The 21,295-nt window shown below is 44.3% G+C and overlaps 1 protein-coding gene across 3 annotated transcripts in view; it reads left to right on the top strand.

Moving 5' to 3' along the window:
- The window catches only part of KMT2A (lysine methyltransferase 2A), a 38,794-nt gene that overhangs the window by 14,097 nt on the left and 3,402 nt on the right, over window positions 1-21,295 (top strand). Inside the window, exons 6-31 of one of the 3 annotated variants that reach the window (XM_068172083.1) lie at window positions 1,033-1,097; window positions 1,627-1,998; window positions 2,611-2,684; window positions 3,297-3,425; window positions 4,280-4,393; window positions 5,527-5,673; window positions 5,929-6,021; window positions 6,834-6,954; window positions 7,715-7,828; window positions 8,166-8,350; window positions 8,930-9,103; window positions 9,910-10,020; window positions 10,258-10,331; window positions 10,815-11,008; window positions 11,319-11,425; window positions 11,569-11,706; window positions 12,223-12,381; window positions 12,662-12,779; window positions 12,859-12,937; window positions 13,185-13,345; window positions 13,992-14,177; window positions 14,793-19,089; window positions 19,401-19,481; window positions 19,989-20,053; window positions 20,435-20,605; window positions 21,140-21,214. In XM_068172083.1, coding sequence (XP_068028184.1) covers window positions 1,033-1,097; window positions 1,627-1,998; window positions 2,611-2,684; window positions 3,297-3,425; window positions 4,280-4,393; window positions 5,527-5,673; window positions 5,929-6,021; window positions 6,834-6,954; window positions 7,715-7,828; window positions 8,166-8,350; window positions 8,930-9,103; window positions 9,910-10,020; window positions 10,258-10,331; window positions 10,815-11,008; window positions 11,319-11,425; window positions 11,569-11,706; window positions 12,223-12,381; window positions 12,662-12,779; window positions 12,859-12,937; window positions 13,185-13,345; window positions 13,992-14,177; window positions 14,793-19,089; window positions 19,401-19,481; window positions 19,989-20,053; window positions 20,435-20,605; window positions 21,140-21,214 — 7,604 coding nt within the window. Of the gene's footprint in view, window positions 1-1,032; window positions 1,098-1,626; window positions 1,999-2,610; window positions 2,685-3,296; window positions 3,426-4,279; window positions 4,394-5,526; window positions 5,674-5,925; window positions 6,022-6,833; window positions 6,955-7,714; window positions 7,829-8,165; window positions 8,351-8,929; window positions 9,104-9,909; window positions 10,021-10,257; window positions 10,332-10,814; window positions 11,009-11,318; window positions 11,426-11,568; window positions 11,707-12,222; window positions 12,382-12,661; window positions 12,780-12,858; window positions 12,938-13,184; window positions 13,346-13,991; window positions 14,178-14,792; window positions 19,090-19,400; window positions 19,482-19,988; window positions 20,054-20,434; window positions 20,606-21,139; window positions 21,215-21,295 lie in introns of all 3 variants that reach the window. The other 2 variants (XM_068172081.1, XM_068172082.1) reach the window with 2 other exon arrangements.

The raw sequence follows: 21,295 nt of genomic DNA on the forward strand, positions 1-21,295 counted from the left end.
AGAAACTGTTGAGCTAATCCCTGCTCTGAGCAGGATAAGTGTACCCACGCTCTGGGCCAGGAACAGCAGATACGCCCTGTGTCATGGGCTTGGACTGAGCTTGACCTGGTCTGAAGCTTGATCAAAGCAAGGGGCTGTAAACAGTTGGGGAGTCAAGACCGCAATTCAAGGTGCAGTAGTTATGAACTCTTTCTCTGGAGTTCACTTCTAGTTTATTCTGTTCGGTTTGATGGAAGTGGCAGAGTACTGGGGGATGGTTCAGTGTAAAATCTGTGGCTTTTCTTAGGCAGTTCAGGATTTTGCAAGGAAGGCAATATACACATAAATATTTATCTCTTATTCTCCTAGACTGCATTCAGGAAGAGCTTGTGTTTTCAAGGTGGTGTTTGTTTAGCTTATATACACTTTGTGTATCCATGGGTTAGGGTCTCTGGATCCTAAGCCTGGATCAAAGGTGTCTCTGGATATCATTGAGAAATACCACTCTTCCATGATTTCTTCTGTCATTTTTTATACATATCACTTAGACTGAACCTTTTTCTTTTTTAATTGCGGAATTAAATTGATTTTACCAGAACTAGATAAACTGTCTGAAAAGGCACCAGCTGAAGTGGCACCAGTAGATTGTTGTGCTACAAGAGCTATTTATAAGCCTTGCTGTGAGAATTGCTGTGTGAGAACACTCTGCAGACTGGAAGGAGTCTTGCTCTCAGCAGCTTTGCCCAGGCTTTGGGCTGGGTTTCAGAGCCATGAGCCCTGCTACAGGAGTGGAGGCAGAAACAAAGCCTGGCCCAGTCTACAGAAGACATTTTATGCCAAGAATAAGACAAATAGGGATTAAAGTTGAATAAAGTTAGCAAAAGGCTTGGTCCCCTAATCCAATCCCATGCCAAGAGTACTTGGTTTTGTCTGAACAAAAGTAGTGTATGTATTGATTATGTTATTTTCAGTTTTTGATGTTGAGTATTTACAGACTTTCCTCTTAATGTCTGCATCTTTGTTCTGATTTCATGACATCTTCTTTCTTTTTAGAATGAGGAAATGTCAGAATCTACAGTGGATGCCTTCAAAAGCTTATCTCCAGAAGCAAGCTAAAGGTAGGCTACAAGACTTGCCTCGAGTATAGGACAAGACAGAAGTTTTTCTGTTCATAGGTTTTGCTCTCTGTGGTGGTGTTTTAGCTACACTGAGCTTATAAAGCTTATTCTGCTGGGAGCCAGCCTGCCTGCACTGTTGGTGGCAGGTGCAAGGGGCAGGAGAGATGTGAGTGCTGACAGACATTGTACATGCCAGTGTCTTTCAGCACTGGACTGGTGCTGAGTGGACTGGTTTGTTTCCTTCCTTTTACTTCCTTTTCCTTCCTCACAAAGTCTGCTCTCAGCTCTGAATCTGTGTTGCTGCAGGAGGGTGTTGCTTATTGCTGTTGCAAAATAGGGGCCCTGGGTGTGAGAGAACATGGATTGAAGTACAACTAAGTTTATTTTTTGAGTACAGTTTTTTCTTTGGTATGACAGGATGACAAAGTTCTGAATCAAAGTGTCTGTATCCTTGTTTTAAGAGAGCAGCAAATTATTTGAAGTCACACTATTTTGTTTGTGTTGCTTTATCTGTGCTTCTTTTTCTTAGCTGCAAAAAAGAAGGAGAAGAAATCCAAGACAAATGAGAAGAAAGAAAGCCATTCTGGAAAAAACCAACTGGACTCTGGACAGAAACAAGCTCCTCAGGCTGTTGTACCAAGAGAAGACAATTCTGGGAAGAAGAGCAGTGAGCCTGCCCGTAAGCCTGTTGAGGAAAAGCATGAGGATGGAAATTCCTCCGTTCCTGTGTCAGAGCCCAAACAGGTCCCCGCGTCTGGTACCAGAAAGACTGGCAAGCAGATGTCCCAGCCAGTCCAGCTCCCTCCTCCTCAGCCACCAAGCTCAGGACCTTTGAAAAAAGAAGCACCTAAACTTAGCACTTCTGAGCCCAAGAAAAAGCAGACTCCCCAGCCAGAAATAGGTAAATGGGACTATTTATCCTCAATACATTTGAGTCATGTTAAGTAACAATACTGCTAAAAGCTGGTGCATTTTAAACCCGATGAATGCTTTATGGTGTGTTGAAATCTCAGCAGATTATTTTGGAAGTTTTGCTCAGAACTGGCTTCCCTTTTATTGAGCCACAGTGTATGTTAGGGCAGGGAGAAAGATGACTATCCTGGTTGGGACTCTTGAGCTGTATAGTCGTGGCAGTCTTGAAGTGTGTTTTCAGAATTGTTAAGTCTGTAAATTCCCATTCTGAATGTGAAACCAGGAGGATCTAATCTTTTACTACAAAAGTATAGTCCACTATTGTATGTAGTGCAGAGCAGTGTGAGCAGTCACCAGCTAGGCAGCTCTGGGATTTCTGTGGCTTTGCACCCACAATGCTCCAGATTGTGTGCAGAGCAAACTTTTCTAGTCTTGCCTCAAAGAAACTGCTCATAGCTGGGGAGGTGCAGCCACAGAAGAGGGTGGAAAAGTTCTAGTCTAAAACTCATCGCACATTACCCAGCTGATTTTTTTCCCTTTTCTTCTCTACAGGTGGCTGTTAGTTACTTGAAATACTCATAATTTTTCCCCCCCTTCCTAGGCACAGAACAAAGCAAACAGAAAAAAATTGCTCCCCGTCCAACTTTCCCTGTGAAACAGAAACCAAAAGAAAAGGTGAATACTGTTTTTTATACAGTCAGTAAAATCTCAAGCACCTGGAACTTCTGTCTAGACATTAGAACCATATTGCTTAAGCCTTTGCAGATTTTTTTATTTGGTTCTTAAAGATGTTAGGTTTTCCCTTGTGGCAGTATGTGGATAGCAAAACCCGTGGCTTATGCCCAAGATTCAGTTCAGATGTTACTCTGGTATCTAAGATTTGTGTGTTGGAGGGTGGAGGCTAGCTTTTCCGTAAAAAATGCAACTACTTTTGTCTCAGAAATAGCTCGATCATGGAAAAAAAGAATTGTCTTAAGTAAACCTGAGGGAGAAGTGAGTAGAGCCTGTTTATACCCAGAGTTGCCCCACTGCATCCAAACACCAACCCATGCCTTGAGGAAAGAACAATGTGATGGTAAAGCACATGGAATTAGGACTGTACTTGCATATGGAATGCTCTTAGGGAATGGTTTGTAGAATGGTCACTTCCCTGCAGCTTTGTAATACTCGTTAATTTTGTGCTGGTTCGGGGGTTTGTCTGTAAATTATTTATGGTATTGGATGTAACTGCTGATTGAGTTCTGACGTCCAGAGTTGGGATTAATGCAGGCTCCTTTGCTTGACCAGGAAAAGCCCCCTCCTCTAAGCAAGCCAGAGAGCAGCACACTGAACTTACTCAGCACTCTGACTAACGGCAGCAGTTCCAAGCAAAAGCCACCTACAGATGGAGTCCACAGAATCCGAGTGGATTTCAAGGTAGAGGACAAAATGTTTTAAGTATTTGAATGTCCGCTGGCTTTCAGACACTGGAACTAGAGTCCCCTGAAAGTGCTGGCAATAACTGCTGAGTTTGTGTGTCTGGTACTTTTCAAAGGGAACTGCCACAATAGGAGCTTCATGACAAATCACTTGGTTGATTTTTAAAAGCTTGTTATGCCTTTTTTTTCTTATAATTAGAGTACTGGATGAAGAGACACTTAAAGCTTTAAAACCTTAACTGTCAATGTGTGAGGATGAGCAAGAATTTGAGGTTTATGAAGAATTATTCCATTAAGATGGAACTTTAAAACCTTACCACAACTTGAGCCAACAAGATTTGGGGAAAATGTTAGTAACTTGTAATTCACAACGTTTGGGGTATATCTGGGGTTTTAAAATGATAATTCATGTACATTTCTGAACAACAGTGTTGAAATAATAATAAAATATTTTCCTAATAATTTTTCAGTTCATCTATAAGTGTTGATACTGGAGATCATAGTGAGATCTCATAAGTGTTTTATACAAATATGGAGCTTTAATAAAGTATAATTCTTCTGAAATTTCACTTCTAGTAATACTTGTGCAATTGTGAAAAGCCTTGTCCTGTTCCTTAGGTTTGCTTTCCCTAGAAGGAAGGCTCTAGCATGCCATTGAGTGCTCTCGGCAGGAACAGCGCCGAGGTGTGACTCTCCCAGAATACACTGTAAAGTAGACTGAGGTAGATGCTGAAATTATTTCAGTTTGAGGCATCTTAATCACAGGCCCAGAACTGAACAGTGGCGTGAGCATTTTGTACTGATGTTGTATTGCCTTGTTCTGCATGGTGATGTGTCCTTTTGTACTTTCAGGAGGACTGTGAAGTGGAGAATGTTTGGGAGATGGGTGGGTTAGGCATCGTCACCTCGGTACCTATTACTCCCAGGGTGGTGTGTTTTCTCTGTGCCAGCAGTGGACATGTGGAGGTAAAGCATTGTGTTCTGCTGTTGATGACTTAATTACAGCACTGTATTGTTACAAAAATAAATAAATAAAAATGATAATTACCTTAATCCAGAAGAAATTAAAATAATACCTGTAAATCTGTCCTTGCTAGAATTTGTCCCAGCTACTAAAGTGCAAGGTATTTAAAGTCAGTTGGGAAACCTCAGTGGTGCTTTTTTTGGAGTTGGATGAGTTGAGCATATTTGAAAGCTCCCATATCTCTAAATTTGGGAACTCGGCGTCTGACGTAAAGCAGGATTTTGCACTCTCTTAACCTGAAATAAGAAAGACTGCCCAATGGTGCTAACAGATTTTAGACAGCCTTGACTTTTCCAGGTGTGTCCATACCTGCCAAGAGCTGTAAACTGTTACAGAAACATAACTGGAAAGGTTATGGCGCTGCCTAAAGAGCTGGATTGAGATGTGTTAAATGCATTTCCTGGTTTAGATAGGTGCCTTCTCAGCATCTTCAGACCAGCTGACATGGGTGCTATTGCTCTAGGAGGGCCTGGGTTCTGATGAGTGGACAGGGGAAAAGGGGGTTAAGTTCTGGATGTGGGCATCAGTGCACTCGAGGTCCATGAAGGCCCAGTGGGGCATGGAGCCATCCCCTTCTTAGTCAGGGGCCCCCAGGGGACAAATGATTCCCATGTCCCCTGTGAGCCTGCAGTGTCTGTGCTCTGAGGATGATTGTTTTTCTCATATGACCACCCTTGTACAGGTACAGAGAAGCTAGAAGAGCTTTGTAATGGCAAAGTGGGCTGAACGGAGGGAGAGAGACTCTTTTTGCTCTGCATGTCCCCACTTCATGCACCAAGTGTGTCTTCTGGTGTAATTGGCTTGTAGTACAGAGAGGACGTGAGGGAGAGAGATCCTGAAGAGCCCTATAGGCCTTTATCAATGCTCAAAGCACTTAGTTAACAGGTACCAGACTCCCGGTGGCTGTGAGTTGTCCAGTCGGTATTTGGGTTACCTGAAATACATAGTTTCCCTCCTAAAATCTTGTTCTGTCAGTTGTAAAGCAGAATTCAAAATAGTTCGGAGCACAAGCGGGCTGGTTTGGGAACTTGGAGCGGTTTCTGCTTTGCTAAAACCTGCCTCTCCCCCCTTGCAGTTTGTATATTGCCAGGTCTGCTGTGAGCCCTTCCACAAGTTCTGCCTGGAGGAGAGCGAGCGGCCCCAGGAAGATCAGCTGGAGAACTGGTGCTGCCGTCGCTGCAAGTTCTGCCACGTCTGTGGGAGACAGCACCAGGCCACCAAGGTATCCCAAACCACTGGGAGACCCAGCAGCACCCCCACTGCTCCCAGGGCTCCTCTGGACCCAGAGGCCAGCCAGCAAGCATGTGCCAGGAGCAGAGTCTCTGTGCGCTGGGGAGGAGGCCTCTTGAGTTGCTCCATTGCAGCTTCTTTCTCATGACCTCAATGGGGGATCCAATAAAAAAAGAAAAAGTCCAGAACTTTGCATCCCTTTGCAGGGGGTGTGTACCAATGCTTTTTTCCCTTATTCCTGTAGCAGTTGTTGGAGTGTAACAAGTGCCGAAACAGCTATCACCCTGAGTGCCTGGGCCCAAACTACCCAACAAAACCCACCAAGAAGAAGAAAGTTTGGGTGAGTGATTTTTATTTCTCTTTTGGATAATTCATTTGTTAACTGATGGTAATGCCATGGAGCAGAGCTCTGCAGGAGATTTGCTCTGATGCAGTTCCTCATCTCTTCAAGGCAAGGTGTTGCGTCAGAAGGTACATTTGGAAATAGACAGTGAGGTGGCTGGTTGATAAGATGCTCTGAGAAAGCAGAATTGTTAGAGAGAGTACCCCTTTTTTCAGTTGTAGTAAGTCGTAAGATCATAGTAAGTTTTTTGGTCAAAGTCCCGTAACACGGAAGAAGGTCTTTAAAATGGAAGTATTTACTTTGGTAACAAACCCATTGATACCAGTATTGAGAGACAATTTATTGAGAGACAATTTGGATTAATTTGCTAATTTGTGTCTTTCAAGCTTTTGTTCTAAACAAGTGCCTGTAGTGTATTTGCTACTAAGATTTAGTGTATATGTTTCCTTCCACAATGTACAGAGTTTAAAAACTGTTAAAATAGGACTGTATCTTTTAGATCAGAAGAAATGCCACAACTGCGTCTGGTTTAGGTGAGGGAAAGGTGATATTTTCTTCAGTGCAAATATGAAGGACAAAAAACTATACTGCGATTCGGTTTAGTGTTGTTTATTGTTGTATTCTCACCATCTTACTGTGGAGGAAGTGAGCTCAGTTCTTTTCAGTGAAAGCTTCAGCATTTAAAACTCCTTGTTCTGTTGAGTAACATCTCTGCACTCATGAAATAATAAAAATTGTGAAATGTGTTGAAAGCACAAAAACTGCTGGATAAAAGCAAGTAATTCTTACCAAATGGATTCTTTTTCCAGATATGTACCAAATGTGTTCGCTGCAAGAGCTGTGGATCGACAACACCGGGCAAAGGATGGGATGCACAGTGGTCTCATGACTTCTCCCTGTGTCATGATTGTGCCAAACTCTTTGCTAAAGGTACATATAGTTGTGATTCCTTACAGCAGGAGCTTCCTCAGCTGCCTGGGTTTGAGCCAGCCAGCGTGAGTGGGCAGAGGGCTAGCATGGCACCTCAGCTTGCCACGGTCTGGGCAGCAATGCAGGCTGGTTGTTGTCGAGCCTGAAAGTGCACATAACAGTTCAGAGCCAGGATCTTACTCTGTGCAGTGGCTCACCAAAGTCACCACTGCTTTATTGTCAGAGTTTGCAGCTTTCAGCATGTAAACTCTCTGCCATATAAAGGAATTATTACACACCTGTTGGCCCAGGGTTTCAAATAGCAGTTGAGGAAAAGACATTTTAAAACACTTTTGACGTAAAAGCAATTTAAAAGCAAAATTTTTATGGTAAAGTGATTGTTCCTTGTGTGAGTTGATGTACATGATGCCTTTGAACCTCAGAGGGCATTCTGAGGAAGAATCGTAGGATAGAAGGTCTTGAATGTTCCACCTAATTTCTTGCCTGTTAGTCATCTTTGTCCTTTCATTTTGCTCTTGCATGTAGTATTTTGTTAGACTCGCCATGCCCAAACAATGACTGTCCAGCCATGGAATTCTAAAGTAGTTGGTGGTCTTCCAAAGTTATTTCTTGTAGCCTTGTAACAGTAGAGGGAACTGTGCTGGCAGTTTACTGGGAGGGGTGTTTGGAGCTGCTTTCTTAGCACCTCAGTAAGTAGCTGCACAGCCTTTAAGGTGTGTTTGGCATCCAGACTTCTGATGAGATCCCATTTTGTTTGCAGGAAATTTTTGTCCTCTCTGTGACAAATGCTACGATGATGACGACTACGAGAGCAAGATGATGCAGTGTGGGAAATGCGACCGCTGGGTCCACTCCAAATGTGAAAACCTTTCTGGTAAGGAAATCCTTGTCCCCTCAGTACTGAAGAGCATGAGGCAGTGATTAGACCAAAGCTATCAAGTCTTGGACCTTTCTACTAGAGTGTTACTTTAACACACTCACCTGTTGTGACCTACCTGAAAAATGCCTGTGAAGTATCAACAGGTAAACCAGTGCTAATACCAATTACATCCTGAAAGCACAGGATCCTCAAAGGCAGTGTCCCTCAATTAGCTGTGCAAGGGGCTTTTGTTACATGAAAAGTCTCAGGCAGTAGGTGCAGGGCAGGGATATTTTCCTGTATCCTTCAGTAAAGCAATTCAGATGGTTGTCTTGTCTTCTTTTGTCTCCAGATGAAATGTATGAGATACTCTCCAACTTGCCCGAGAGCGTTGCATACACCTGCATTAACTGTACAGAGCAGCATCCTGCAGAATGGCGTCTGGCACTGGAAAAGGAGCTGCAGATTTCCTTGAAGCAGGTTTTAACAGCCCTGTTGAATTCCAGAACCACCAGCCACTTACTGCGGTATCGGCAGGTAAGCTGGAGCCTCTGCCCTGTCGGTGTTACTCTGGCTTAAAGTATACGTGGCATTCAGTCGAGTTGTTGAGGTGTTGCTGTGCCTCATACTGCAGAAGTGTCTGCATCGTACTTGGAGCAACATCATGTGCTGTGATTTAGTTATATTTTTTTCTTTCTTTTGTTGATTCCTTTGGAAGCAGAGAAGTGGGTATCTGTGATACAACTAGGAAGCTGAAAGAAAAACAGCGTAAAATTCTTGAAGGAATAGGAGGATTTAGCTCTGTGATGATGAAGACGCTTTTATGACAGAACAGGATCTTTGTCTTGAAATATGCACTCAGAAATAAGACTTCTGAGCAATGAGTTTGATCCTTATGCCTGATAGTTCTATCCTGCTGTGCACCTTACAGCAGAAAGCTGGTTAAGAGCTTTTCTTTGTTGCCCCTACGTTTTGGAAAGAAATTCAGAACTCGGGTCTCCTTTCCTTCACATTAGCAAGAGTCTTTGGACCAATAAATGGGCTTGGGAGAGTATCATCAGGAGCAGCTGCATTTCAGTAGTTACCATCCCTCTGTCTCCTTGCTGGTGTTCACAGGCAGCAAAACCACCTGATTTAAATCCTGAGACAGAAGAGAGTATCCCATCCAGAAGCTCTCCTGAGGGTCCCGATCCTCCTGTCCTAACAGAAGTCAGTAAACAGGAGGAGCAGCAACCTCTGGATCTGGAAGGAGTGAAAAGAAAAATGGATCAAGGAAGTTACACTTCTGTGGTATGTCAAAGTTGTCATGTTCCACTCCATTAGTAGACACTGTGAATTGCTTTATCACATATGGCGTTCATAACTGAGCACCTTAAGCCTTTCCTTTAGGAACAAGGAAGCAGGTTATCATGCTGCTAAAAATAGTTCTGGCTGGCCCTGGTTAATATTGGTCCAGACACAAGTAACTGACACTTTTGTGGGGCTCTCTGTAGCCAGCAGTGGTGCTTGGTTAGACCTCAGTTTGCTCTTAGTCAGACATTTATGTAGATAAGTGTTCAGGTCATCCTGAACATGAAAATTCCGACTGAAGGCCTGGCCAAATAGCCCTGATGCAGTTGGTTAGCTGGAAACTAAGGGTTCATGGGTGGAGGGGTGATCTCTTCAAGGGTCATTTACAAAAAATGCTAGTGTTGACCAAATCAATTCTCTTAGTATAGAGCAGCCTTTTTTCTTTGTTTTTCCTAGAGAATTTGTAATCTTGAGGAGCACTGTATATTGCAGAGTGCTTGGCAAGTGTTGTGGTGCCAGATTTTGACCAAATCCTCGTGAGACAGCTAGTTTAGCGGGTTTAAAACCAGTCAGCAGTCTACTGAAGTGAACGGTTGTGGGTGTAGCAGCTGTGCCAGTCAGTTTACAAATTTGGAGGTCTTCTTGTTTCTTCACAGCCAAATTCCCTTTCTGCTTTTAAGTTGATGCTCTGGTTCAATCTTACAGTCATCTGAATGTTCACTTGAACAGTGTCTTAAAAATTAGTGGGTGGTATAGCTGTGCAAAAGACAATCCTGTTAATATCAAGTTTTGTGGATTTCTTACAGTTGGATTTTAGTGATGACATTGTCAAGATAATTCAAGCAGCCATTAATGCCGATGGCGGGCAGCCAGAGATTAAGAAAGCCAACAGCATGGTCAAGTCCTTCTTTATTCGGGTGAGCTGGCCTACAGTTACTTTGGTAATCTGCTTGGTATCCTCCCACTGCTTGTTGATGGTGGAGTCTAAAGGGCCACCACATTTAGCCTTGCTTGGGTGTTTCCAGGAATAAAATAATACATTGTCAGAGTTGTTAGTGTTAATGAAATGTTACTAGTTTTGCATCTTGGCTGAACATCTTTGAATTTTTTGGTATGTTGTCTAACTTTTCTAATGGGATGTTGTTTTCCTCTAGCAAATGGAGCGTGTTTTTCCATGGTTCAGCGTAAAAAAGTCCAGATTTTGGGAGCCAAATAAAGTAACAAGCAAGTAAGTAATTGTTCTCTATCCAACTGCGACACCCTGCTGTTTGCCAGCTGGCCAAGCAAAACATATTGAAAGAGCCTGTTTGCGGGGTTGGAATTTCTGGTTTTCCTTTTTTCTTTTCCCTTTTTTTTTTTTTCCTAAGAAGTTACACAGTTATCCCATTCCCATGTTTTGTACACGCTTCTTTGTTTTAAGCAGAGTAACCAAACTTCTTAATTAGAACTAGGTGTACTGTGTGTTGGCTTGTCAATCCTGACCTTCCTTCCCTCTCCTTCTCACACTCCCATTTGGGGTTGCCCTCCTGCATCTGTTACCCTTCAGAGAAGCAGACGGCCACATGACAAACCTTAAAATGTGACCGGTGGGGAACGTGTGTGGGCTGTAGGTAATTAATGGAGTTGTTGCAGGGGGGTGGGTGTCAGATAGGCAGGGCATAAGAACCTCTGGTGCAGCCAGGTGTGACACTGACTCCTTGCTGCATCTCAGCAGTGGTATGTTGCCGAATGCGGTGCTGCCCCCATCGCTCGACCATAATTATGCTCAGTGGCAGGAGCGTGAAGAGAACAACCGCACTGAACAGCCCCCTCTGATGAAGAAAATCATTCCAGCTCCAAAACTCAGAGGGCCTGGAGAGCCAGATTCACCAACTCCTCTACATCCTCCTACACCTCCCATCTCTGGTAAGAGAACTGATGTCAGGACTGCCAATCCCAAATCCAGAAATGAAGCTGTCTTGTAGACTTCTGTGACCTGAAATCATTCAGAGGAAGTAACTTATGTTTCTGAGCCAAGCTTAGACCCAAGAATGCTTTTGCACCCACCTCTTTTCCCCCTAGAATGAAGGTTGTGCAGAGGCTGACGTGTGCTTTGCTTTCCAAGCTGGTTATTGAAAACTCTTCTACCGTGTTCACTTACTGACAATCTGTCCAGATGATTTTTTGCCCCCCTGAATTTCAAGAGTAAATATTGTTCTCCCTTTTAACTCTTAAGGCTCTGACAGAAGCAGAGAGGATAGTCCTGAACTGAACCCACCTCCAGATGTGGAAGACAACAGACAGTGTGCGTTGTGCCTGAAATATGGCGATGACAGTGCTAACGTGAGTATCTGCCCCGTTCCCCTTTCTGCAGAAGCCCTTTTAACCAGCGCTGTGGATTTGGTACTGTGGATATGCTAGATGGATTTTGTGCATTGTTGTGTCCTCGAGAACAGCTGAAGAGAACATTTCCCTCTGTTCTTTAGGATGCTGGACGTCTTCTCTATATTGGCCAAAATGAATGGACACATGTGAACTGTGCTTTGTGGTCAGCAGAAGTGTTTGAAGATGATGATGGTTCTCTGAAAAACGTGCACATGGCTGTTATCCGGGGAAAGCAGCTGGTGGGTACAAGCAAAGAACACTTTTTTAAACTTAATGCTGATTTAGAATCACGAGACAGGAGCCCAGCTAAAAGATGGCTTGTGTGCATTTGTTCTTCTCTGTCCTTTCCTTGCAATATTTTTTAACACTATATATAATAGAACTGACTGAAGATATTTGGAAAGTTACTTTATCCTTGCTCAGTTCAGAAATACTGTGGAGACCAAGTGAAGCTTGCAAATATGAGGATTGGATATGAAGCACAAGCAGGAAGGTCTAGGAAAGGCTTGGAAGAACCAGTCCACAAATGAAAAAGTTGTTCCATGTGAGGAATTCTTCTTCCTCTCACCTCCTCCTCCATGTCTCTCGCTTGTGTGTGTGAGTCACTGTAGTGAAATGGAGCAGCCATGAAGTGGGAGATCAAGCATTACTCTAAACTTCTGTCTGTGCCAAAAAACCCCCAACTGACAACAGCAATGGTGGTCTGGTTTTAGAAGAGATTAAATTCTTGTGTTTTTTCTTTTTTGCTTTTGCAGAGATGTGAGTTCTGCCAGAAGTCAGGCGCCACAGTAGGCTGCTGCCTCACTTCCTGTACCAGTAACTATCATTTCATGTGCTCACGAGTCAAGAACTGTGTCTTTCTGGATGATAAGAAAGTTTATTGCCAGAGGCATCGTGACTTGATCAAAGGAGAGGTAAGATTCTTCTTTCACTCTCTGCCTCCCTCTCTGAAGGTGGGGTTAGCCTGTAACTATGTGCACTTTTTAGAAGTTTATGTTGAATGTGTTTCTTGCTAACAAGGACTGGACCACACTGCTCTTAAAAAGAAGTCAGTAATACAAGTGGCCTGGGGAAGTTTGGCAAGTGCTGCTGTGTGGTAGTTCAAAAACCAAAGGACCAAAATAGGACAAACTGCATAGCACTCATGTGGTGGTTCCTTTAATTAACAAGTAGTTTTGTTGGTTCTTGTTCCAGGTGGTTCCTGAGAATGGGTTTGAAGTTCTTAGGAGAGTTTTTGTGGACTTTGAAGGGATCAGTTTGAGAAGAAAATTTCTTAGTGGCTTGGAACCAGAGAACATCCACATGATGATAGGTATGATCTAGTCTCTGGGTACTTGATCCACCTTTGGTGCTGGAATCTGGTTCACAGAACTGTCCCTCTCTCCGCTCAGGTTCAATGACAATAGACTGCTTAGGAATTCTGAATGACCTCTCAGACTGTGAAGATAAGTTGTTTCCCATTGGCTATCAGTAAGTATAAGCTGTTTCAAGACTCAATGTCTTTCAGTATATTTCATGTCAAACAAACACTGAAGTAACATATGGGAAAATTGACTGTAGTTTTTCCTACACTGTTGAGGAATCTCTGATTAAGGGTGTGCAGTGTGTTCTGCCAGGAGGGCTTTGGCCAATGTAGTTTTGAGAAATGGAAAATTTCAAACCGAAATGAGGTTTACTCAACTGTTGAGTAAATTTGTTTGTTTGAATTATCTTCCAGGTGCTCCAGAGTGTACTGGAGCACAACAGATGCCCGGAAGCGCTGTGTGTATACCTGCAAGATCATGGAGTGCCGACCTCCAGTCATAGAACCTGACATCAACAGCACTGTAGAGCATGATGATAATAGGACAATTGCCCATAGCCCAGTTCCCCTTACAGGTAATCTTTTAAGGACTTCATAGAAGTGTATTCTCTGTATGGTTTTGTCATAGTGCATCTCTTAAACCAAATCTCTCAAATTTGGACTAGAATCCAATTCAGGCTTCCCTGTTATAACATCTCAAGACTTTAAGCTCCTGGATGTACTGCTTTGAAAACTTGAGCCAAACACTGCTGCAGGGATGGTTTCTAGTCTACAACTCAGTGAATTTTCTAGTGATCTAAAACTTCAGACTGTGTTTGGAGTGTTGGTGTTGGTCTGTGATATGGGCTTTGTTCAGTACAGTGTTGAATAGTTATATTGTGGTTCTGTATTTCCAAATTACTTCCTTGTACCCGAGGGTAAAGCTGTGAAAGATTTTTTAAATGTTTGTAGTTGTTGTCATTGTTAACATAGGATCTTAAACTCTATAAATATATAGTGGAATTTCATGTGTAAGATGAGCAATTGCTACAAGTATTTGAAAATGTTCTTACGAGAAGAAACCAGACATTATCTGATGTCAGATCTTTGATTTTGTGTTGATTTAACAAATACCCTGATTCTCCAAGTGGAACGTGATAGTAATATATATACTTTTTCAGATTGTAGCTTTTAGGGCTCAGTGATGGCTTATACTGTTGTTTCTCTTTTATACAACAACAGAAATTCTACCAAAAGACATCCGAAATACACCTGAAATTGTAAACCCACCATCACCAGATCGTCCCTTGCATTCTCAGACCTCTAGTTCCTGTTACTATCCAGTGGTCTCAAAGGGTCCCAGGATCAGGGTGCCAAGTTACCCATCCGCACAGAGGTCTCCTGGCTCGCGGCCGTTACCCTCTGCAGGTATTTCTGGTGCTGCTGATTTTCTTTGAGGTTTATTGTGGTAATATTTTTGGTTTAGTTCCTGTCTTTCTTGGCTTCTTTGAGAATGAGGTGTTTAGTTTACTGTTTCTGGAGAAAGTAGTGAAATGGCAATAGGTTGAGGAGAGGAAGTTCTAGCAATACACAGTAGAGATGGCCTGCAGAGAAATGTACAACTAAAACAAACATTCCCTTGGGATGAAGAAGAGGCAGGATTTGCACCATATAGTAGTAGTGAGCCAAAAACACTGTGTTATCAGTGAGGAACTTAATATCTCAGTATTTTTCCAGAGAGAATCAGAAATCTGGTATTGTAATTCAGCAGCTGTTTCTGACTAATGTTTTCTTTCAAACTGATGTTGAAAATTCACATCTAAAGTTGAGATACCAAACCCTAAGATACAAACTTGCTGAATCCTGGTTGAAGGTATCAGGTTTTTAACATCTATCTAAAGTATAAACACTGTGTGTTGGTGGTGTTTGGCTGAAAAGTTTTGCGGGGTTTTAATTTCTTGTGTTTGGTATGAAGGAATTGGATGTGCATTCCTTTTGAAGGTTTAAGATCACCTGACAGTTTTTCTTGCCTTTGTTTCTCAGGAAGTCCTACCCCAGTGACCCATGAAATAGTGACAGTGGGAGATCCTTTGCTATCCTCAGGACTTAAGAGCATTGGTTCTCGGAGACACAGCACCTCTTCTTTGTCACAGCAACAATCAAAACTCCGGATGATTTCCCCTACACGAGCTGGGAGCGCTTACTCCAGGCACAGTGTGTCTTCAGTTTCCAGCATGGGGGCCTCTTCAGAATATGAACCTACTGTCAAAAGTACTGACCGCTTTGTGGGGTCAGTAAGCACTGGTCCTCCAAGTGCTCCAGTTCAAAGTTGCTCTACCAGTTCAGGCTCCCAGAAAACAGTGGCTACAGCTGGAAATAAAACTTACCAGCTGGATGCATCTCAACCTACAGAAGGGAAACATTCCAGCAGTTCAGATTTAATAGCCAAAGGTGCACCTTCTAAGGGAGAGAAAATGAAAACCTCAAAGGACCCAGATTATTTGTCTCATACTTCTGTTTCTGGAGGAAGCTCCAAAGTGTCCACTCAGCCACCCAGTTCATCAGGCACGGAAATGAATAAAATAGGAGCCTTTCAGGAGTGTTCAGGATCATTTTCTTCCAAAGAAGCAATACCCTTTCCGCCTTTGCATCAGAGAGGCCCAAGGAAAGACAGAGATCAGCACATGGAACCTCTACAGCCAGAGAAAACAACTGTGGCTGATGAGATGGATGCAAAAACCTTGAAGGCTGCTGGAGTAAACAATAGATCTCCTGCAGCAAGTGAGCAGGTAGTTACTGCCCCCAGAGATAAACGTCATAAAGGCAAAAAGTTAATGAAAGACAGTTTTAAAGAGAAGCATTCCCTGAAATCTCTTACAGAGACAAGTCAAGCAGTAGGCAGTGATGAACTGAAACCAGACTTTGGCAATCAGGGTCTGGCAACTGAACAAATTAGTCAGAGGTTATGTAACAATATTCCTGCTGAAAAAGCTAGTGAGAAGTCTCCGTCTTCACAAGGACCATCTAAAGGGTCTGCAGTGCAGGTTGAAGCAGCCCCTAAGGAGTCACAGGCACCCAGGAAACGCACCGTTAAAGTTACTCTGACTCCTCTCAAAATGGAAAGCGAAAACCAGTCTAAAAATGCACAGCAGGAAAGTGATGCTGAAACTCAGTCTGCAGGGGCAGACCTGGCTGCTTTGGCAGAGCCCTCCTCAGCTTCAGAAAGCCCGGAAGAGAACCCTGTAACTCAAGGAAGTCCAAATGAACCACCAACACAGGAGTCTCAGAATAACACATATGAAAATTTGTCCATTCAAGATAACAGCTTGATGCTCCAGGATGGTGCTAAAGCTCAAGAAGAAGGCTCATACAAGCGGAGGTATCCAAGGAGAAGTGCTCGGGCCAGATCCAATATGTTCTTTGGATTGACTCCTCTGTATGGTGTGAGGTCCTACGGAGAGGAAGACATTCCTTTCTACAGTAACTCAACTGGCAAGAAGCGAGGGAAGCGATCTGCAGAAGGACAAGTGGATGGAGCAGATGATTTGAGCACATCAGATGAAGATGACTTATACTACTACAATTTCACAAGGACGGTGGTTTCCTCAAACACAGAGGAGAGGCTCGCATCCCATAGCTTATTCAGAGAGGAGGAGCAGTGTGATCTTCCAAAAATCTCACAGCTAGACGGTGTGGATGATGGAACTGAAAGTGATACAAGTGTCACAGCAACTACCAGAAAAGTCAGCCAGGTAACTAAAAGGAGTGGCAAAGAGAATGGGACAGAGAACTTAAAGCTGGATAGAACTGAAGAAGCTGGTGAGAAAGTGCAAGTCACCAAGAGCTCCACCGTCCACAAGACCGACCCCAAGATTGATAACTGCCACCCTGTGAGCAGGGTTAAAGCTCAGGGTCAGGACGCTCTGGAAGCGCAGCTGAGCTCGTTGGAAACAGGCCGCAGGGCTCATGCAAGCACTCCTGCCGACAAGAACTTACTGGACACTTTCAACACAGAACTTCTGAAATCCGACTCTGACAATAACAACAGTGATGACTGTGGGAACATACTCCCTTCCGACATCATGGACTTTGTGCTGAAGAACACACCATCTATGCAGGCTTTGGGAGAAAGTCCGGAGTCCTCATCATCTGAACTCCTGACGCTTGGAGAAGGTTTAGGTCTTGACAGCAACCGTGGCAAGGATATGGGTTTGTTTGAGGTGTTCTCCCAGCAGCTGCCCACCGCCGAACCGGTGGACAGCAGTGTCTCTTCCTCCATATCCGCAGAGGAGCAATTTGAATTGCCACTGGAGCTTCCTTCTGATCTCTCTGTTCTGACCACTCGCAGCCCTACGGTGCCCAGCCAAAATCACAACAGGCTTGCCGTCATTTCGGAGTCTTCACTTTCCTCCTCGGGAGAGAGGTCGATGCTTGCCTTGCCTTCCACAGAGTCTGGGGAGAAGAGAGTGACAGTCACAGAAAAATCTGCCTCAGGAGAAAGTGACGCAGCTCTCCTGAGTCCAGGGGTGGACCCAAGCCCCGAAGGACACATGACTCCTGATCACTTCATCCAGGGTCACATAGATGCAGAGCATATAGCCAGCCCAGCCTGCGGCCCTGTCGAGCAAGGGCATGGCAGCAACCAAGATTTAACAAGAAACAGCGGGACTCCGGGCATCCAGGTGCCGGTATCACCCACTGTTCCCCTCCAGAGCCAGAAGTATGTGCCAAACTCCACTGACAGTCCTGGCCCCTCGCAAATCTCCAACGCTGCGGTGCAGACAACACCACCCCACCTCAAGCCAGCCGCAGATAAACTTCTGGTAGTTAATCAAAACATGCAGCCCCTGTATGTCCTCCAAACTCTTCCCAACGGTGTCACCCAAAAGATACAGTTAACGCCTTCTGTTAGTTCTGCGCAGAGCGTGATGGAAACCAACACTTCCGTGCTGGGGCCCATGGGGAGTGGGCTCACGCTGACTGCAGGACTGAATCCGAGCTTGCCTCCATCTCAGTCATTATTCCCTCCCACGAGCAAGGGTCTACTGCCCATGTCCCATCACCAGCATATACATCCCTTCTCCACACCTGCTCAGACAGGCTTCCCACCAAATATCAGCAGTCCTTCACCGGGTCTTCTAATCGGGGTGCAGCCACCCCCTGATCCTCAGCTCTTAGTGTCTGAAGCTAGTCAGAGGACAGACCTAGGTACTGCTGCTTCCACACCAGCTGCTGCCCTAGGCAAGAAACGGCCCATATCTCGTCTGCAGTCACGGAAGAACAAGAAGTTGGCTCCTTCTGGAACCCCTTCTGCTATAGCTCCTTCTGATATGGTCTCCAACATGACCTTAATTAATTTTGCTCCTTCCCAGATTTCTAACCACCCGCTGGACTTGGGAACCATTGCGAATTCAGCGTCCCATAGAACCGTTCCCAATATTATCAAAAGGTCAAAGTCTGGGGTCATGTATTTTGAGCAAACATCTTTGCTCCCACAAGGTGGGAGCACTACTGCAGTCAGCACATCTCCCAGCATTATTGGTGCAGATGCCAGTCACCTCCCAGCAGGGCCTGTATCAGGCCTAACGTCGAGTTCCTCGGTGCTGAACGTTGTATCCATGCAGGCCACAGCAGCCCCTAGTACTGGTGGGTCAGTTCCTGGTCACGTTTTGGGACAAAGTTCAGTAACGTTAACAAGCCCTGGATTACTGGGGGACCTTGGTTCAATAAGCAACCTCCTGATCAAAGCTAGTCAGCAAAGCCTTGGTCTTCAGGAGCAGCATATGACTTTACCACCAAGTTCTGGGATGTTTTCACAACTGGGAGCATCTCAAACTCCGTCTACGGCAGCCATGACAGCTGCATCAAGCATATGTGTTCTACCCTCAGCACAGACAATGGGCATGACAGTCGCTCCGTCGTCTGCTGACCCAGAAGGCTCGTACCAGCTTCAGCACATGACACAGCTTTTAGCCAACAAAACCGGGGTTGCATCCTCCCAGCTGGACCTTAGCACAGTTTCGGCAACAACGCAGTTGTCAAGCTTTCCACAGCTGGTCGATGTTCCAAACAATGCCGGACTCGAACACAGCAAGGCTTCCTCATCAGTGATGCATGCCAGCTCAGCATCTCCAAGAGGGTCCCCATCACCTGGGCAGCAGTCTGCAAGTACCTCTGTGCTGGGTGCCACAAAAATGAAGCCAAAAGTCAAACGCATCCAGCCATTATTAGACAAAGGGAATGGAAAGAAGCACAAAACTTCTCACGCATGGGCTGGTTCTTCTGAAGCTCACGTTCCCGACAAAGGGGCTGTTGCTGTACCCCAGGTCTCGGTTACAGGGTAAGAGGAGAGTTTGGTTTTGCTCATCCCTGAGGTTTTGTAACAGTATGAGAGAATCTTGCTCTAGTTTCTCCAGCAAGTTGTGCAAGTCAAGGCAAATTATGAAGTGCAACTTCTGATTCTGATGTGGAACTGGAGGCATGATCTGGTTCTCTGTATCTTACAAGCTGTTGTTGCTACTTGTGTAATTCTGCAGAACTGCTGAATCCGTGTTGGCAGCTCCCAGTGGATCCATTCCTGCTTTCCAGTCTCGTTTATGGCACACATGAGTTGGCAGATACTTTGAATGTTCCCAAATCTTTTTCTTCCAGGACTCCTGCTGTGAAGGCAGATGCGCAGGATGCAGCCAGCGTAGATCAGCCGTTGCAGAAGCCACATGGGCAGTCTGCAGGGTAAGGGTTGAACAGACCTTTCTATGTGGTTCTGCTCGCTTGAGCTGAAGGACTTTTGTGTGGAGAATGCAGGAAGTCTGGCATACCTAGTTAAAATGCCTGGGGAGCATTCGGTGGGGAATGTACAGTCACAGTTTGTTGCAATATGGAATCATCTTGCATTAAGCTGCTTGTCGTTCTGGGAAGCTCAGTCCTGCTGGGGAGATGTTCATTCAGCAGTGTCTGATTGCATGTTGGCCTGCACCTTATTCCTGAGTGGGGCTGACACAGCGAGCGGGTCACGGGCTGTGTGGAATTAGGCTGCTACCCGCAGACTGATAGAGGCTGCAAACAGAAATGCTACTGATTAGAATCTTGTTGTTTGTTCATTTCCAACTGAATTGATGTCAGAACGCTTGATCTGGAAAAAGATTCTTGTATCTGTCTAAGACTACTGCTCAGGGTTGGTGAGGAAATGAGGCAGGTTGTTAGCCTTTTTTCTCCATGTTCTCCTCCTTCCTTCCCAAGGCAACCGGCTGTGGTCCCAGAACCTCAATCAACACAGAACTCAATAAATGAGCAAGAAAATGCAGGTATGTCACTTCTTCAAAAACACCTAGTCTCAGAATTCTCCAGGACTGGGAAAGTGATGTTTGAAGATCTGATTTCTGTGTTTGTCATTCTGTCAGGAAAAGGGTCAGAGCTATTAGCTTGTGTTACCCTTGCTGTAAGGGGAGGAAAGATTTGTTTGCTATTTGTAGATCTCGGACAAATAATTTTGTCTCTGTCTTTAGTTTGTGAGAATTTCAGCACTTGAGATTTCACATTCTTACTGCAACACTCTAGAATTTTTTTTCTTGGCTGGATTTGCTGATGAAAAAGCAAGTCAGTAAGTTGTTTTCAATCGTGGAGCACCAGGTGTAAAAATCATTCGTTCCAATTCCCATCTTCAAGCTGGCTTCTGTCTTTTCTAGGCTCAAAAGCTCTTGAGGAAGAAGAGAGCACTTTCAGCTCCCCTCTTATGTTTTGGCTTCAGCAAGAACAAAAGAGGAAAGAGTGTCTTGGTGAGAAGAAACCAAAAAAAGGTTTGGTTTTTGAGATCTCTAGTGATGATGGTTTTCAGATCTGCGCAGAAAGCATTGAAGGTGAGAACCGTGCAGTGTTGGTTTTAGCTGTCCTTACTAGAAGTAAAATTAATACTTCTGAGGACCTCTCATTTGCTTTATTTATAGATTTAAAAAAAGAGAAAGAGAAATCTCTTGGTTTACAGCCCTAGAACAATCTAGTTCCTGATATGTCTGGATTCTATTATTTTTTTATTTTGCAACATAATATATTCAGTGACCCATTTTTATATATATATATGTATGTATATCACTGACCCATTTTGTTTTATCAATTGACCAATGGCGTTGAACCATAGTTTGTCAAGAAACAGGCAGTGTGGATCACACAGTGGAGTACTGGGTGTCCAGACTTTTCCTCCAGACCAATTACTGAACACCCTGCCTTATGCCAGTGTGAATTTTCAAGAGGATGAAAGCAATTGGATCCAAGGATCTTAATTTATGGCCTGTGGAAAGTTGGAAACATCATACTCTCCAATTAGTTTATTTAAATGTGAGTGTCCCCGCACCTGGATACCCTGTCACCATTTGTCATCTGTGTGTGTGCTGCAGATGCCTGGAAGTCACTGACTGACAAGGTGCAAGAGGCCCGTTCGAACGCCCGCCTGAAGCAGCTGTCCTTTGCAGGTAACAGCCTGTGCTGAACACAGGAGAGCAAACAGATCTTTCTGTGAGGGTGTTAGACTCTTAATAGTTCCAGTTAACCTG

This window comes from Anomalospiza imberbis, chromosome 24 (genome assembly GCF_031753505.1).
Source record: "Anomalospiza imberbis isolate Cuckoo-Finch-1a 21T00152 chromosome 24, ASM3175350v1, whole genome shotgun sequence".
Taxonomy (NCBI): domain Eukaryota; kingdom Metazoa; phylum Chordata; class Aves; order Passeriformes; family Viduidae; genus Anomalospiza; species Anomalospiza imberbis.